The 17017-nt window shown below is 56.1% G+C and overlaps 7 protein-coding genes across 7 annotated transcripts; 4 read left to right on the plus strand and 3 right to left on the minus strand.

Annotated features, from left to right (window-relative positions):
- Positions 1-623: 623 nt before the first annotated feature.
- GLRG_01413 (sphingolipid long chain base-responsive protein LSP1) lies at positions 624-1788 on the plus strand (the record flags this gene model as incomplete). Its single annotated transcript, XM_008092098.1, has 3 exons — positions 624-736; positions 791-1316; positions 1378-1788. 3 exons carry the CDS (start codon positions 624-626, stop codon positions 1786-1788), a joined length of 1050 nt encoding a protein of 349 aa, XP_008090289.1.
- Positions 1789-2251: 463 nt separating this feature from the next.
- On the plus strand, positions 2252-3516 carry GLRG_01414 (uncharacterized protein; the record flags this gene model as incomplete). The annotated part of the gene is made up of 2 exons (XM_008092099.1): positions 2252-2549; positions 2717-3516. The coding sequence occupies 2 exons, from the start codon at positions 2252-2254 to the stop codon at positions 3514-3516; spliced, it is 1098 nt and encodes a 365-aa protein (XP_008090290.1).
- A 1474-nt stretch (positions 3517-4990) lies between these two features.
- GLRG_01415 (uncharacterized protein) lies at positions 4991-6687 on the minus strand (the record flags this gene model as incomplete). The annotated part of the gene is made up of 2 exons (XM_008092100.1): positions 4991-6443; positions 6497-6687. The coding sequence occupies 2 exons, from the start codon at positions 6685-6687 to the stop codon at positions 4991-4993; spliced, it is 1644 nt and encodes a 547-aa protein (XP_008090291.1).
- Positions 6688-10021: 3334 nt separating this feature from the next.
- Positions 10022-10741, minus strand: GLRG_01416 (uncharacterized protein; the record flags this gene model as incomplete). Its single annotated transcript, XM_008092101.1, has 3 exons — positions 10022-10373; positions 10450-10578; positions 10704-10741. 3 exons carry the CDS (start codon positions 10739-10741, stop codon positions 10022-10024), a joined length of 519 nt encoding a protein of 172 aa, XP_008090292.1.
- A 1010-nt stretch (positions 10742-11751) lies between these two features.
- GLRG_01417 (uncharacterized protein) lies at positions 11752-12198 on the plus strand (the record flags this gene model as incomplete). The annotated part of the gene is made up of 1 exon (XM_008092102.1): positions 11752-12198. One exon carries the CDS (start codon positions 11752-11754, stop codon positions 12196-12198), a length of 447 nt encoding a protein of 148 aa, XP_008090293.1.
- A 1723-nt stretch (positions 12199-13921) lies between these two features.
- GLRG_01418 (uncharacterized protein) lies at positions 13922-14760 on the minus strand (the record flags this gene model as incomplete). Its single annotated transcript, XM_008092103.1, has 3 exons — positions 13922-14122; positions 14207-14485; positions 14704-14760. The coding sequence occupies 3 exons, from the start codon at positions 14758-14760 to the stop codon at positions 13922-13924; spliced, it is 537 nt and encodes a 178-aa protein (XP_008090294.1).
- Positions 14761-16109: 1349 nt separating this feature from the next.
- GLRG_01419 (fumarylacetoacetate hydrolase) lies at positions 16110-16962 on the plus strand (the record flags this gene model as incomplete). Its single annotated transcript, XM_008092104.1, has 3 exons — positions 16110-16195; positions 16263-16474; positions 16535-16962. The coding sequence occupies 3 exons, from the start codon at positions 16110-16112 to the stop codon at positions 16960-16962; spliced, it is 726 nt and encodes a 241-aa protein (XP_008090295.1).
- Positions 16963-17017: the final 55 nt, after the last annotated feature.

The raw sequence follows: 17017 nt of genomic DNA on the forward strand, positions 1-17017 counted from the left end.
TTGGTTGTTTGTCCACCCCCCCAGCCCGAAGAAGACTAGAGCCAGAACTACCTTTCCAGCTTGTGTCTAGTTTTCCTCTTGTGATGTGGACGGCCACCTGCCAACAGCTCAATTATGACATGACTGTCTCACTCGGCCCTTTACTCCATTCCGACTGTCCCGCTGCCATACCGGCGTCTCCCTAAACCAAAACGACCTTCATAAAGTCGGCTGTTTGCCCTTGACGCATAACGGCTGTCGCACCTCATATTGCTTCAATCTCCTGCTGCCAGACGAACGACATCACTCATCTTGCCCTATCATTTACTGTGAATCAGACAAGGTGCATTGCAAGTTTGGATTTAAGAAATCTGCAGCTGCGAATCACCTACACCTAGGCCTAGACCATTCCTCTCTGGTACCCAGCTTCCTAGAGGCGTGCATCACACCCTGCAGGGTCCAGGTCTCTTCTTTCCCGCCATATTCGCATCCACGGTGTAGCATAGCTCTTGCTTCAAATACTTTCCAAGTAGCTGCCAGAAGTCGTAATCAGGACACAGAGATCCGGGATCGACACCGGTCAACCGTAACCATGTAAGTGAGGCTCTCTTCATACATAATAAGCCAACGTCATCATCGTCAATATGCTTCGCTTCTTTGCTCGCAGCAGCGAGAAGTGCGATGGTAGTGAAAACGCCGACTTGAACACCACAGGCTGCGGTTCACCTATGATGTCTTCCATCACGACTCCGTCTACGTCTGGCAGACATCCATGCAACCCTGTTCGAACCACCGACTAACACCGTAACAGGAACCGTTCGCTATCCATAAGATCCAACCACCGCCGCAACGGCTCTCAAAACACATCCACAAAGCGCACCGGCTTCTCCTTCAACTCTCTGCGCGGCAACGTCCAGCCCGAGCTTTCACGCAAGCTCTACCGCATCATCAAGAGCGAGAACAACCTCATCACCGCCCACGAGACGGCCGGCCGCGAGCGCATCTCCATCGCCACCCAGCTGTCCGAGTGGGGCGAGCAGACCAACGACGCCGCCGTCTCTGACGTCTCGGACAAGGTCGGCGTAATCCTCAGCGAGCTCGGCGAGCAGGAGGACCAGTATGCCCACTCACTCGATGACGCGCGTGGTGTTCTCAAGCACATCCGCAACACGGAGAAGAGCGTGCAGCCAAGCCGCGACGGCAAGGATAAAATTGCCGACGATATTGCCAAATTGAAGATGAAGGAGCCTCAGAGTGCTAAACTCGTTGTGCTCGAGCAGGAGCTCGTTCGTGCCGAGGCGGAGAACTTGGTCGCCGAGGCCCAGCTAACGAATATTGTGCGTTTTTACATCTCACAGTACTCTCCGCCATTGATATGCTAACAACAGTACCGTGTAGACTCGCCAGAAGCTCAAGGAAGCCTACGAGGCCGAGTTTGCCGCAACCATTGAGCGAGCCGAGAAGCAGATCATCCTCGCCAAGCACGGCCGACGACTGCTGCAACTCCTTGACGACACCCCGGTTGTTCCAGGCGACATGCGTCCGGCCTATCACCATGCTCAACAGGCACGGCAGATTCTTAACGACGCGGAAGACGACTTACGTGACTGGCGTCCCGAACAGGATGACTACGCTGTCGACCCATCCGACTCTGTGTCCAACGCTAGGGGAAAGCAGAGCGTGGGGCATGACGACGACGCCCATATCGTTGCCAGTTCAGCAACTAGAAACAAGGCGACTCAAGAGAGCGACGCCGGTAGCGCGGTGAGCGATGGAACGAGACAGGGCGAGGTGTTGGCAGCTCATTAGGTTGGAAGAGACAGAACTCTGCTTGCTATTTTAGTTGGGTATGGGAGGTATTAGAGCGACGGATGGACGTGGAGGCAACCTTTTCGTACTTTTACGCCACAGCATTCTTACGGCCTCTTGATGAATTTCATGATAATACCACGAGTTTACCTTTTGTTCTGATGGGTTCACCGACTACTTTGAAAACCCTAAAATCAAGACGGAGAGACATCCATCAACTTGAAACGTATAATGCCGTGAATGCCATTGGGTGCTGCGACCCAAAGTCAACAGGCAGCAACAGGCAAGGAGGCGTCCGACCCCGCTTTGTGGAACGCCATCAGAAAGCCGCTGGCGGTATAAGTGCATCGCCGTCTGGACAGCGTCGATTCCCGGCCACCTCGACAAACAAAACCATTGCAAGCTGCACCCTGCTGTGACGAGACACCCCCAGCCAGCCAGCCAGCCAGCCCACCTCGTCTCCATGGCCTCCTCTTCCGCCGCCTCGTCGAGCGTCGACGTCACGGGCTTCGACCCACAGCCCAAAAGCCCCCTGTTCAGCGTCCTCCCCGGCGAGGTCCGCAACGACATCTTTGCCCTGGCGCTCATCCAGTACGACAACGACGACGACGCCTCCGCGTACCCGGAGGACTCGTACTGGTACCGGCCGGGGTTCCGGGGGCCGAGGCGCAGCAGCAGCAGCCTCCTCCGGACGTGCAAGCTGGCCTACGCCGAGGGCCAAAAGGTGTTCCTTAGGGAGCAGGAGTTCGCGTTCTGGTTCGGTGCGTATTCAAGTCCCTGCTGTGACCGTTTACCATCATCCCCCTTCCCCCTCTCCCCCCCTTTCATGTCCTGGGGCACGGGCCAAAATTAAGGGTGGAGGAAAATGGGCGGGGGGAGAAAAAAAGGCTAACGGGACGGGCCCGCGTCGGCCGATGCGAACAAACAGACCGCGGCCCCGAAGGACGGACGGGCAACGACAGCTGCGAGCGCTTCTTCCTCGGGCTCACGGCGGAGCAGTCGCGCGACCTGCGGCGGGTGCGGTTCTTCGCGCAGATGTTCTGGCTCGAGGGGGGCGACAACCTCGCGTTCCTCTTCTCGCAGCCGCGGTTCCGGCCCGAGTCCCTGACGGTGACGGTGCGGTACTCGGACTGGTGGCACTGGGAGCACGACGCGCCGCTGCGCATGCGGGAGGACTGGCTGCGCGGGTTCCGGGGGCCGCCGGGCCTGCGGGAGCTGCGGGTCGAGTACGAGACGCTGGCGGGCAAGAGGGACGAGATGATGGCCATCGTGGAGCGGAACAAGAGGTGGAAGCTCGCCGTCGGCGGGAGGCGGAGCGTGGAGTGGGACGAGGACGGGGTGGAGGAGGAGGTGTGGGACGAGGACGAGGGCGGGTACCTGAGCGCCGAGCAGACGGCGCTGGAGGAGTGGAGGTGGACGGGGACGAGCCGGCTGGGGGGCAGGGAGTGGGAGCACCACGGGGAGGGGGACACGGTCGAGTACGTCGTCGTCACGGACACGTGGAGGTTCGTCGAGGGGGCCATGAGCGAGGCGGACCGGGAGGGGCGCTTCGAGCAGCGCCTGGACCGGGAGCGCAACATCTACCGCACCGCGGACTACGACGTGGCGCGCGAGATACGGGACAGGAGGCTCCGCGCCCTGGCCGCCCGGCGCGAGGTGTTTCTCCACGAGGAGGCCCAGCGCGAGCTCCGCGCCGCGGCCTTCCAGCGCGGCATGGCGCGCCGCTAAATGGGCTCTTGCGGACCTTTCGGTCGGCGCGGGTGTGCCGGGGGACGGGAGGGAACCTCGGCTGGATATGCTACTATAAGCCGGCACCCATTGGGGGTGGGTGGCTTTCGGTTTCCCTAGTACGGCGGCCACTGCCAGGCGAGACGCGACGTCTCCCCGTTTTCCTTGTAGCGAAAACCCCACGATCCCTTTGTACTCCTAAGTTATCCATAGATTGAGTAAGTCATGCGAGACGGTCGCCTGGAACGGGGGGGAGACATTGACGTATCGGGATATATTTGCAAATCATGCAGAATTATATATGTGGCCGCGTTCTTGATTCGTGTCCCTCGGGGCTGGCGAGTACGCCCCGGCACCCTTCGCCGCGGGTTCAGGATGTGGCACCCTTGGTCGTCCCGTCTCATGCATCGTTCCGACTCCCCATCTGCTCGTCTTTTCTTTCCCCTTAACCCCCCCCCCCCCCATCTAAGGGGCTACGCCGTTGCGATGTATAGGCCACGGCGTCGCTCCTCTTGCCCAGCTTTATTATTCCAGAACGAATGCGTCGAGCATGTAAAGGGGAAAAGGGCCGATCATAAAACAGACCCTAGCCCCCCCCTCTTCCCCCATGCGGGAGAGGCAGGCGTTTCACCCCAAGCGTCGGCTCTGAAAAACCGCGGCACCGACCCCCGGCTTGCCCGAATTATAGGCCGGACTCCTTCTTAGCATACCTATCACCACGATCATGTCCCGCAAATGCGCAAGTTGGTTAAATATGGTATGGCTTCTGATATTCATCTGCTATCCTCCGGCGGGGTCACTTTCGAGACCCCGAACCCGGCGCAGCTATAGGAAGCCATGCCAACGACACGGTGTCCATCCTCTTAAACCCCTTGAGTCAGTCCGTCTTCAACCTCCTTAGGGCTCTCCCAGCTGGCTTCAAGCCGGAGCCCCCAACTCAGAATCATGCCGAACAGGATGAAGATGGCAGATGGTACGACGCCAGCCTGCGGCTCGTTCAGCGGCAAGAGAAAATAACCTGCATGATTGTCCACACCATTCGATAAGCAAAAGAAGTGACCGACCAAACCCAAATGGTGTCACACCCACAACGTAAAAGAAATTGAAAGAAAGAAAAACAAGGCGCCCCAACAACAAGATTGACTTAGGTCATAAAAACAGCCCTGAATTGCTCCTCGTCATGATGCGAATATGAAGGCGGCCCTTTCTGTATGCCCGAAACTCCTAGGAAGCGGTCCCCAAACAATTATGTTTTCCGTGCATCCCAAACAAACGTCCAATAACCGTACGAATTGAGGGACAGGGATTATCCATCCGAGACAAACCTCTATCGGAAGACTTTTAAAGCAAAGCTGCGTGGATGAATCTCTGACCGAATTAGGCTTTAGATAGAAGTCTAGTATAGGCGGAAAGGCCGTCGATGCTCCTTTGCATGCATGCAAACTAAACTGCCCACGGTCTTCTGTCGTTTTGCTCAGACGCCGCTCCAGCCGTCCTTAGTCGGCTGGTACGCCTTGTATCCTGGGTAGGTGCCGCCGCTGCTTTGCGGAGGTCGCTGCTCTTCCTCCTCTTCGACGTGCTGCGGGGCGCCACCGCCTGGGCCGCGGTTATAGTTGTACTGTTGCGGGCGGCTGTTGCCGCTAAAGTCGAAGCCAGCGGTGTTCTGGAGATTCGGGGACACCGATTCGGTGGTGTAGCTGCGCTGAGGAGCGAGGGGACGGGTTGACTCGGAAGAGTACTGACGCGCACCGCCTCCGTATTGCGGGCGGCCATAGTTGTCCCCAGGGTACTGATCTTTCTGGTCATAGACGTAGTCGTTCTGGGGCGCAGGCGAGCGTCGGTACTCGGAAGGAGGAGCCGGAGACCTGCGGTAGTCGTTGGGAGGGGCGGGAGACCCGCGATAATCGCTGGGGGGTCCGGGCGAGCGGCGGAAGCCAGGCGGCGCGGGACTGGGCCCGTTGCGAAGAGGTGCCGTGAAGCTCCGGGGAATAGGAGCCGGGCTGGGGCCGTTACGCGGAGGCCGGCCCATTCCGTATCCTCCCTGCTCGTAGTTGCTATAGCCCTGGTCGAACTCTTGCTGAGGGGGAGGGTAGGTCTGGCCCCTCTGCTGCCCGTACCCGCCGTTGTTGAATTCCCGGTGCGGAGGCCGGCCGCCTTGAGCCATTGCCATGCCTCCTGCTACTGCCATACCCCCAGCTCCAGCGCCGTAGCCCTGGTCAACACCGAAAGACGAGGTCGATTGTCCGTATGCGCCGTTGTAGCCATTGGGCCCCTGGCCGCCCATTGCATAAGAGTTTGCAGGCTGGTTGGTGTCAGGGAAGTAGCCGCTAGCGCCTGCCTGGGCATTCTGGCCATATGGACTCCTGTCGCCCGGCATGGGGCTGTTCGGGTGCGAAGTAGCGTTGGGTGCCAGCAGGGGCATGTTCTGTCCGTTGGGGTTCGGTGAGGCCGCAGGCTTCATCTGTTCAAGCTCCACCTCTTCCTCGACTGCGACCTTCTTAGAGCCTGCGCCCTCCCAGCTGGGCATTGCCGGCAGCGAGTCTGCGTCTGCCGGGTTGGAACCGGACTTGCTGACCTCGAACTCGGCATACTGTGGCGGTGCTGCAGCCCCACTGGCCGTGGTGGCCGTGGTGGCCGTGGCGGCAGGTGCTGTCGAATGTGTCGCATGCGCAGGAGCGCCGTTGTAGAAAGGAGCCATTGGCGCCTGGGACTTGTAGCCTTGATTCGTCGGTCCATATGAATCGTCGAGATGCTTATGAGGTGTCCCCTTGGGGGTGTCGCAGCAACCGCAGCATTCGCCGCAGCACTTCAGGCAGTAGCAGCATTGGCAGCAGCACGACAACCCGCAGCAAGCGCATCGGATGATACACCACACAACCGAGAAGACGATCAGGCTGATAACAATTATGACGCCAATGACGGGCCACCTGGGAAAGTCAGCGTTCCAAGCAGCCAGGCGAGGCTACAGTCAAAAACCTACTTGCAGTATGTGACGGCCATGCAGTTGTCCCAGCTGGAAAAGGCCTTCTTCACATCGCTGATCTGGTTTCCGGCGTTGGTTACCGTGTCCGTGATTCCGCGGCTCTCGATGTTCGCGGCCAAGCTCGACACGACCGAACCCAATACACCTCCCCGAAGACTCCTCGCCATGGCGACATCGATTGAAGGCATCTTGAATGATGTTGTTTCCCCGTCTTTCTCTTCTCTTCTTTTCCTCCAAAAATGAATGTGATTCTCGATAGTATACCCACAAAGCAGGGTGTATCGAGGTCGATTGGTTAAGGGTTTTCTAGATCCGAAATAATCATGAGGCTACAATTCCATCATGTCCTGGGCCTTATGCGTTTGTGTTTGGTGCTGTTGTTCGATTGGCTTTGAGCGTAATCCAAGTGCAATCAAGTAGAGAGGCGAGTCGTTCGTGGTGCCGGATATCGAATAACGCAAGTGTAACTAACGGTCGAATGCGCCTAAGAGAAAGGAGGATGGAAAAATCACAAAAAGCCACGGGCGAAACGAAGGTTGGGTGGTGGTCGGAAACGAAAGTCGAGAGGCTCACAGATGATGCAAGAGGAACCGAGTCTGTGTCGCCTGCAAAGAAATTGAAAGAAGGGTTCGTCGTCACTGCGGCAGAGCAAAGCGTTCGCCCCCTTGGGTGCACGGGTGGACAGGGGCGGATGGTAGGAAAAAGACGACGAATGACAGCAAGGGACGATGCTAAGCCCCGAGGTCTTTCGTCCCAAGACACCAATGAAACTGGGCGGTGCAGGTCAGCAAGCACAAGGGATCTCCCTGAAAGCTGGGCGGTCGGTGGCCAACAGAGTGAGTAGTTTATATCGGTTGCTTCTAGGTATTACTCAAATGCCACCTTGAAGTACGCAATTCAGGGAGGGGGGCGGCGGCAATTTGTGTTGGCCTGTCGAGAGACACGGCTATTCCAGGTTGGATGGAGGCTGGAGGCTGGGGGCGAGGGGCATCCGTTTCGCGAGACGTGTCGAAGATAAGTACCGAAGTGGCTTCGAGACTGATATTTGCTGCTTTTCGTGTTACGAGTCGGCTCGAGTCGAATGAATGAGAGACAAAAGGGAGTGCTGCCAAACAGCCTCGGGAATGGCGAAGGGGATGAGGTGAGATAAGGCGTGTGTGGCGGATGGAGGAAAAGGAGCGAAGCGGCAAGAACGCGCAGCCTGGCGGGTTTGTCGGAGGGAACACAACGCGGGAGACCAAACAAAAAAAGGAGCGGTTGCTAAGAGGCAGCCCGTAGATGGGATTCAAAGGGTTCCCACGAACACACAAAGGTCAGAAAGGATCAACAAGTGGACAGGGAAAAGATTGCGAGGTGTCGAGAGGAAAGTAAGAATGAGGAAGGGATTGGCGTGACAGGCATACACTGCAGAGATCGCTTTCTCGCAGGAACCCACGAGGGATGATCAGAGTTGACAATGGGGAAGGGGGGGGGGGGGGGAGAGGAGAGCAGTGAGCGCCCCCAACCAACGGGCCAAATCACAATAGAAGAAACATTACGGATAGACCTCCCTATAATGCAGGTCATGCAGCCATAATGCAAGGCACCCCTCCACCCACAGAGGGAGAGAGATAGCGAGCGCGGCCTGAGCGTAGTCCGTTCAAGGGGAGATTTTTGGAGGGAAATTTGAATTGCGATCGAGCGCCGTGCCGCCAGCAGACCGGACCCCCCTGCTCAGACGAACACGGTTGAGGGAAGCGGTTCCTCCCCGTTTCTCTCACGGTGTCCGTACCCTACGGATGTTTTTATTTTGATTTTAATTGTGTACTGGCATGGCCCTTCTAATGCGTCTTCTTTTCAGACTCCCGTATTTGCTACGTGCCTGTGCGGCCGCACAAGAGACCGCAATGACCACGGACGTTGCTCTGCTGCTGCTGCTACTACTACTACTACTACTACTACTACTACTACTACTACTACTACTACTACTACTACTACTACTACTACTACTACTACTACTACTACTACTACTACTACTACTACTACTACTACTACTACTACTACTACTACTACTACTACTACTACTACTATTACTACTATTACTACTATTACTACTATTACTACTATTACTACTATTACTACTATTACTACTATTACTACTATTACTACCTGCGGGCGGGTACCGACCGACTTGAGTTATCGCTGCCGCTTGCTGGTACTTGCCTTGTAATCTCTTGCTATTTGTCGCTTACGGGTCTTGCGTTTGAGCTGTTGAAAGCCCACTATTCGCAGGGCTTCCAAAACGGTTGTCCGGCACGCCTCCCTCCCTCCCTCCCGTCAGGCCCTCGAAGATGATTGGCTTGACAGACCGCTGGTCACTGACAGTTATTAGTTGGCTCTCCACGCCCGATGCCCCGTCGTCACACTCCCACATCCCTCTTAGCGAGCACCGCTGCAATGCAGCCCGCAACATGCAGAGTCGATAAGGTGAAACATTGTACCCGCCTTCGTCCAGGCGCTTTGGCCGATGCCAAGTCAGCGGTAATTCGTGCCTGAGGCCTGGGATGACACAAAGGGCCATGGCATGGGGCCCACGACGGGAATAGTGTACCTACGTGAGAAAGGGAAAAAAAAAAAAGACAAACAAAAAAGGCAACGGTTATTTCCAGCCACATCACGCTCTTGCTCTTGCTCTCGCCACATCCGCGCTGGAGCCGCTGCGTGCCCGCCACTGCGGTCGGATGAATGCAAAGAACGGACCGATGTCTGCAGACTCGACCGCAAAGGATCTTGCTTTCTCGGAACCCCTACTGATTGCAACAAAGACCCCCCTCCCCCTGAGACCTCGCCGTCAAAAGAAAGAAGCTCCAGGCACGGGCTATCACACGTCCCAGAAACGAATATGCCAAGAATTGGGTTTTCGAGCGCAGCGGCCCAGCGAGAGCCGTCCGGTCTCGGGTGTGGAGAGCCTACCTGCTGCTTACTGCGCCAAGTATGCAAGTTGCGGACGTGAGCGCTTCGAAAGTGAGATGTTGTTGAGAGAATTTGACGTAGCTGGTTTCATTAAGAACTCTCGAGCAAGTAGGTGACGACCATACCATACAGCTCGGTATCGCCCATTATCTCTGGACTACAATCCTTCACAGATGCGTCTTTTCGTCATGCATGAGGTAGTGACCTGATCTGATGACTGCATCGCACATGCGCAGGTATTTTAGGGTTTCTACAGAAACGCTTGTGGAACTGAGTGCTGATACTGGTATATTGTACTGTCAAGTCATGTCCAGAGCCTCCGGTGGCTCACATCCGGCTCGGGCCTAGAGCCAGAGTCAGATTTAATCATACACCTCAGCTGGTATCCATCCTATCGTTCCCCTACGTGGACCTCCGCGTTTGTTGTGTCATGTGTGTGTACGACCGAAACTCCATTCCAATAAAACTGCCAACGCCGTCCCAGGTTATCGCAATCGAGGCATCATATTTGTGTCGCGAGCCACTTTGTCTCCAAGCAATCACACTCTCGTCGGCCAACGCGACCCGTCTCTACTTTCCAGGTGGCGGCCCAGCGGGAGGCGAGTAGACGTCGCGCTGGTATGAGTTTTGCGGCTGCTGCAGTTGAATGCCCTCGTTTTGGGCGCCATAGTAGCCGTCGTTGGGGTTGAAGGTCGTGCCGGTGTACTGGGGGTTCTGTTGAGATTGTCCGTAGGCCGGTGGCGGGGCGGGGTAGGATCCGTCCGCGCCCGGTTGAGGGTAGCCTGCGTAACCCTGGTGCTGGCCGTTGTACTGCTGGTTGTAGGCGTAGGTGTGCTGGTTCTGTTTGTTGTTGCCACCCATCCAGCCGAAGCCGTACATGGGCTGGACGCCGCGTCTCCTGCGACGACGAGCGTTCATGCACCTATTCGGAGACTATTAGTATTGATGGTTCGTTGACGACAAGGGAGGCGTGGAAGCACTCGGGGGGTTACACTAACAAGATCACCATGAGAAGTGCAAGGCCGGCGACGACGGCGGCGAGAACCCAGCGTCCCCACCAGTACCACGCGCCGCGTTCATAGCAGAGTCCATTCCTGTAGACTTGACCGGAACGGCAAGGATATTCTCTGCCGGATTGATATCAGCATACAGAAGAGGAGCATCGTGGAAGGTGGCGCATCAGTGCATGCCAGTTGTTTGGTAGGCCCAAGCTACAAGCAATGCACACAAACTGGTCCAAGTGTGTACTTACCTCTTCACGAGAGCTTCAGGGAATTCAAAGGCCGCCATGTTTGATGGTAGCCGATAGATATGTTTTTTTATTTTTTTGGTGAATCGATCGTTGCAAGGCGCACTGCCAAAGGTACAAACGTCGATTAGGCACAGGTGTTTCGCCAGTCGAAATCACAATCGACTTCGATGGACAGGGTGTATTGCGGGTTAGGGGAAGAGTAGGTATGTAGAGGAGCGAAGAAAAGTAGTCGTGGGGAGAAAGCTTCAGCCGCTTATGTTTCGTGTGTATGCTTTTGGTAAAAAAGAAAAGGCTTCCGGCAGCTCGTCTCTCTCCGCGACGTAGCTGTGGTTTTCTTTGGTGCGGCGTTAGGATGGAGGGAGGTGACGGGTAATGATGGATGACGTGATGTTCCTCCAGAACCAGGTATAGGTGACGCCCCAATCAAGGGTGATCTATGCCAGGAAGACTCTCTCTCTCTTTCGGTGTGCACAGAAATAAGATACCGACTCGGTCAGGCGATAATGCGAGAGCGCAGCTTATTTAGGATGCAGTGCAAAGATTGTCGTTGGCAGCAGGTGCCAGGGCTTGACCGGATAAGGGATTTGTTTACTTTGGTCGCGGGAGGAAGCCTTTGCGACTCAAATATGTACAAGGTCGGTGATTCCAGGATTGGACTGCGTATGTATGTAGTGCGAGAGTAAAAAATCGGACGGTGGAGGAGAGAGAGAGGTTGGGGGGAAGGGGAATGGCGGAAAAGGAGGGATCAAGTTATACTAGGTTCAATGAAGTGAGCCAAGCAAATCGTCACCAGACGAAGGCCCCAAAGCTACGTCTTGGGGGCTGGGCAAAGTCACTTGTTCCCCTCGCCATTGCGTGGCCTTCCCTCTTTGCCCAGACTTGGTGAGACCTGGAAGATTCTTGGGGCGCTGCAAACGCCCGCCCACACTAATCCTCCCCCCCCAGTCTTCGCCATTGCCAGGCAAGGCCAAATTCACTAGCCCCGATGCTACAGTCAATATCCGACTCTAAGCCATCAACTTGAACATATCAGTTTGGACCATCGAGCATGTCAGCATCAGACCTCGTCGCCCAGCCAGCCCCAGATCCCCCAATATACAGACCCGTCCAAAGCATCAAAGGCACCGGTGCGTCAAGGTTCGTTCTACTCAGCCAAACCATTCCAAATCACTTGATCAATGACAACAGGCACGCCGGTATTCACGGGAGTCCGGTAGCTCCGTCCAGAGTGGCTGTGTTCGCACCTTCGCCCAACCACGGCTGCCTCCCCGTCCTGGTTACGAGCGAATCGCAGAGCCCCGACTTCTGGGCCAAACGCAGGCTGATGGAGGAGCAGTCATCTACCAAGCAGTCGGCCCACCTCCGGACGCCTCACATCGACAGCGCGGGCGACGCCTGGCTGTCCCCGTTCCGGCTGCCGACCCCCTTGCCCCGACGTATCCTTCCCAGGGTGCCTTGTCGACCCGTGGCGCGGTCGCCCGTACGGATACCTTGAACACAAATCATACACAGCATAAAGATAAACTAAAAATAAAGGATTCGGTTGGCGGTCCGTTTTGTTTGGACCCTGTTTGTTTGTCTTTGCGAGAAAGGGCTCACTAACACGCCAAGCAAGCTGGGCGATGCAGACTCACGAGGTCATCCAACCATCCTTCGAGTCGTCTCTTCATTTTGCTGTTTGCTCATCTACACACGGTGGTACCTACCTAGTCACGAACCGTACACACCGAGGAATCACCCGGCGAATTCAATATTTCTTTCTCGCCACCTCCGGCCAATCTATGACCAGACGATATCGGTGACTTGCGGCGGCATTTCAGCGCAGGTTCGACTGGGCGAGTTGCATCGTGCCCCAAGGCACCAGCCATCGTAGGTACCTCGCATTCTACAGCTTCGTTTGAACAGTGTTCCACCGCTCACTGCCACCAACTCTCACCATACCAAAACCGGGTGCTCCGTATACTTTCGAAGACGGCGAACATAACCATCCGGCCTAGTGACTCGCGACCCCCCGTGCGTCCCGGGCGCTCGGAAGGTGGGAATACAGTACGGAGTACATTACGATTGTGATTGAGGCTTTGACCGCTGGTGGCAGGTGCTGATGTGGCCCTCTCCACTCTGCGCGTGGCCGGCCCCCACCGGGATGCGCTGGTTCACCCCCGCCGCAGGGGAGCTGCAACCAGGCAAATCTCTCAACGAGGCCATCCTAATGGCAACTCTAAATCATGAGCAGACTCGCCCAACTTGATTGCTACACGGCGCTCTCACTGGCTCGTTGGTGCGAAAGCTCAGCCTAATATAGACATGCTGTGAGGGCACAGCCGAGCCCGATTGGGTGAATTTGGCTAATATATCTGTACCCCTCTCTCTTCTTCTTCTTCCTCCGCCCAATCGTTGCTCAACAGAGCAATCCGAACGGGACCCTTCCAACTGCTCGGCTTTGCCGCCAAGACTGTTTCTAAACTTCTGGCGCCAACTCTGCTCGTTTTTCCTCACTAGGCGCTTCGACGAAGTTGGTTGGGTTTGGCCCCCAAACTCTCTCTCTGCCTTGTTGTTTGAGACTTCAGCAACATACCCAGCACGCCGCCGGACTTGGCAGTCTGATGCTCTCGGTCTTTGCCACCTCCCATGACCGACACTCCTGAAGCCATCGGCACAATAAATTAACTCCACATCACATATCCCTCTTGCACTGCACCTCGGTCTGCGTTGTGCTGCAACCCCGTGGAACTGAGATGTCTCCTGGATATTAGGAGGTACAATTCTCTATTAATACACAAATCCTGCACTGATCAGATCAGCATCGAGACCATGATATTAGCAAGCGCTGTGAAACCTAATATATCGGTGGTGGCCAAGTCCTTAGATGTGACCCTTGCGCTTTCCCCCCCCAATTGTCCCGAGACTCTGCTCAGCGCCCCTCCGATAGCCAGATCAAGGACGAGAAACAAGTGTGCACCGATCCCTGGTTTGCCGTATCTCCGTGTACCTGCCAACCGGCTAAAAACAAATCATGAAGAAAAACGCAAAACGTATACCCAGCGTCCAACTGAGAACCCATCGTAGCCCGTAATACCGATTCGTCGCAACTTTTATTGTCCCTTGTGCCGGGCCTCGTCCAAAGTAAAACAGATCATATCATTCCCAGAACGCCGTACCGCCGCTGATGTGAAACGAAGCAGGAGTGTGCTTGCTTGCTTGCTTGCTTGTCGATGTCGTTACTTGGGAAACGTGAACCGGGAGGTTACCTTCTCGGGTTCCTTCTTGGCCGGAGCCGTCTGTTGCTGTTGCTGCCGCGCGGCCAGGTCGGCAATCTTCTCGCGCGCTTTCATGAGGCTGCTGTTGTCCTGTTGCTTCAGCTTTGCGCGGATCTCGTACAGCGCCATCAGCGTCGATGCCCGGTCCAGATCGTCTTCGCCCTGTTCAGCAGCCGTCGTGTAAGCACTCTGTCCTGCTCTTGATTCATGTGACTGATGCAGCAGCGGCGGGATAGCGCCTCGTACCTCTGATTCTCTCTTTGGGGTGCCCGGGATGGAAGAGCCCTGGGCCGAGTTGGAGCGTGACAAGACGGGCGGGCTCATCATGATACGACGGCCGAACTTGTCGATGCGGCCGGGAGAGACGTTGCCTGTGCCCGGCCGCGTGGTCTGCGAGCTGTGTGCGCGGCGGAGTTCATCGGTAGGCCGCTTAGCCTGTCCGGCGCCGGCGGGGTTGGTGCCGGCCCTCTCGACGGTCTCGATGGCCTTGTTCGCTGTGACGAGGGCTGCTGCCGCATTGGGTTCCTGAGATTGGAGAAGAAAAAATCGTCAGCTTCCAGTAGACAGCCTGTTTCTGAGTTGCTCAAAAAGTTTACTGCGGCCCTCCCCCGCTCGACTCCCTTTTCCCTCTTCGACTGCCAGAGCGCAACGCGGGGAGGGGGTCTACATGGGCAAGCCAGGGAATGCGCGCGGGAGGAGAGATTGAGACAAAAGACAGTTGGGAAAAGGAGATGGGGACGAACCGCCGCTTTGAGGCTGCTCAGATCGGCGAGCATCTGCGCCAGCTGGAGGCTCTCCATGGCGTCGTTTGCAGCGCGTGTGCAGATTCTCCTTGGACGGATGATCGCGTGCGAAGGATGGAGGATTGGGTAATTAAACCTTGACCGATGCAGTATCTGGAGTGGATACGTTGGCAATTATCCGTAGCAGTAAATCAGAGGAAGAGTGGGACTTGACAGGAGCGGAACACGGAACCCACCCACGCCGTCATTCACTCTAGTTCGGTCCAAGACAGGCCAAGAAAGCAGTCTTCGGAAAAAGACAAAGCGGCATAGGCGCCGAAGGAGAGGTTTGATTGTGCCAGGTTTGAGAATCGCGTAGCTGGGTGAGGGCCAGAGCGGAGTGTGCGAGTACCAGGAGCTGTCGTTCTTTTCTATTCGTGTGTTTGTGAGTTTGCGTAGCTCAAAGAAGCGTCTCACAGCTTGGGTAAAGATGCTAATAAACAGATACTTTGGGCAGGCTATAAAAGGTCTGGTTGTATGTGGCCCTAAAAAATGGGAATAAAAATATAGAAAGAGAGAGAGAGAGAGAGAGAGAATTACCCCGCCGGAGACATAGGTACCTAAGAAAGGAAGGCCGGTGCCTGGACTGCAGGGAAAAGGGGTCCTAACTGGTTCTTGGCGATCGGATTCGGCGGAAGGGTCGCCGTGCTGTCATCGAAGAAGAAGGAAGCGGGGGAGGGTGACACTTTCCCTTCCCCCACGTTGAGCAATTCAACCGCACTGCACGCTACCCCGGGCCCTTCCCTGTCCTTCCAATCCGCTGAAGTGATTGCTGGAATATGTGGCAAACCTCAGTGGACGGTTGCCACTGACCACCGCCTCACTGTTGAACCCCTCAAAGTGATCGGTTCCTGTCCTTCTTCTTTCCTCAACCGGGCTAGTGGAAACCATTGACTCAAGAACACCTTCGAATAAGATCCCACGTGCATCAGATTAGATTGGAGCCTCCGCGACGTCGCCGTTCCATCTGAAGCTCCTCCCCCGCCCTGATGGATGCAGGACCTTGGTGTGGTTGCCATACTATGTACCGTATGTAATTAATTAGCTGGTCGCTGATTGACGCATCCTCCAGCCCCAAAGCGCCTAGCCCGCATTGGCAAACCTCCGTTGTGCCGGCAGCTCCCCCCGACGTTACATAGGTACCTACCTACCTACCTAGCATCTTTTCCGTCATAGTGGATGCTGACCCTGACTAAGCATGACAGACCCACCCGGTGGTCGCTGAGCCGAGTGTTCGCTATCCGATGCTGCTCCGGCATCGCTTCGGCTTCCATCCCGAGCTCGTTATCAACATCCCACGCTGACATAAAAGAGTCCATATTGACGAGAGCCTCCAAAAGAGAAGAAATAGCGGTGCATAACTCAAGATGTCCTTGGTGTTTAGACGATCAATGGCTACCGCCGCCTCGTTGAAGAAGGCCGGAAAGGTCATGTGCATCGGCCGCAACTATGCGTGAGTGACCAGTCAATCACCCTCAACGGCACCAGCACCAGTAAGACAGCTAACTTACGATCCGAAGCGATCACATCAAAGAGCTCAACAGCGCCCGCCCTAAGCAGCCCTTCTTCTTCCTCAAGCCCACCTCTTCCATCCTGCTCCCCGGGGCCGGCCCCGTGCTGAGGCCCAAGGGCGTCGACATGCACTACGAGGTTGAGCTCGCTCTCATTATGGGCAAGCAGGTCAAAGACCTCAGTCCCGACGATTACAAAGGCGCCATCGATGCCATTGAGGGTATGTCCTATCAAACCGAGACACCAGCGCCTCACCGCAGGGCTTGCTGACATGACGCAGCATACGCGCTTGCCATCGACATGACTGCGCGCAACACCCAGAACGAGGCCAAGAAGAAGGGTCTTCCCTGGTCCATCGCCAAGGGCTTCGACACTTTTCTGCCTATGAGTGACATTGTCAAGAAGTCCGCCATCCCGGATCCTCACGACATCGAGCTCTTCCTCAAGGTCAACAACGAGACCAAGCAGGACGCCTCCACCAACCTGATGCTGTTCCCGATTCCCCGCATCTTGAGCGACATCTCCAAGGTCATGACCCTCGAGGCCGGTGACATCGTCCTCACCGGCACTCCCGCCGGGGTCGGCCCGGCCGTGCCCGGAGACATTATCCACGCCGGTCTCCGTGTCAATGGCAAGGAGCTTCCCGAGGCCAAGATTGAGGTTGGCGTCGAGGAATCTCCCAGTTCGTACCAGTTCGCCGAGACGTAGGCGGACTTGACGTTCCTGAGTCGGGTGTATAGAATATTATGAGCGATGTATTTGC

The sequence above is a fragment of the Colletotrichum graminicola genome (assembly GCF_000149035.1).
Source record: "Colletotrichum graminicola M1.001 genomic scaffold supercont1.4, whole genome shotgun sequence".
Lineage (NCBI taxonomy): Eukaryota > Fungi > Ascomycota > Sordariomycetes > Glomerellales > Glomerellaceae > Colletotrichum > Colletotrichum graminicola.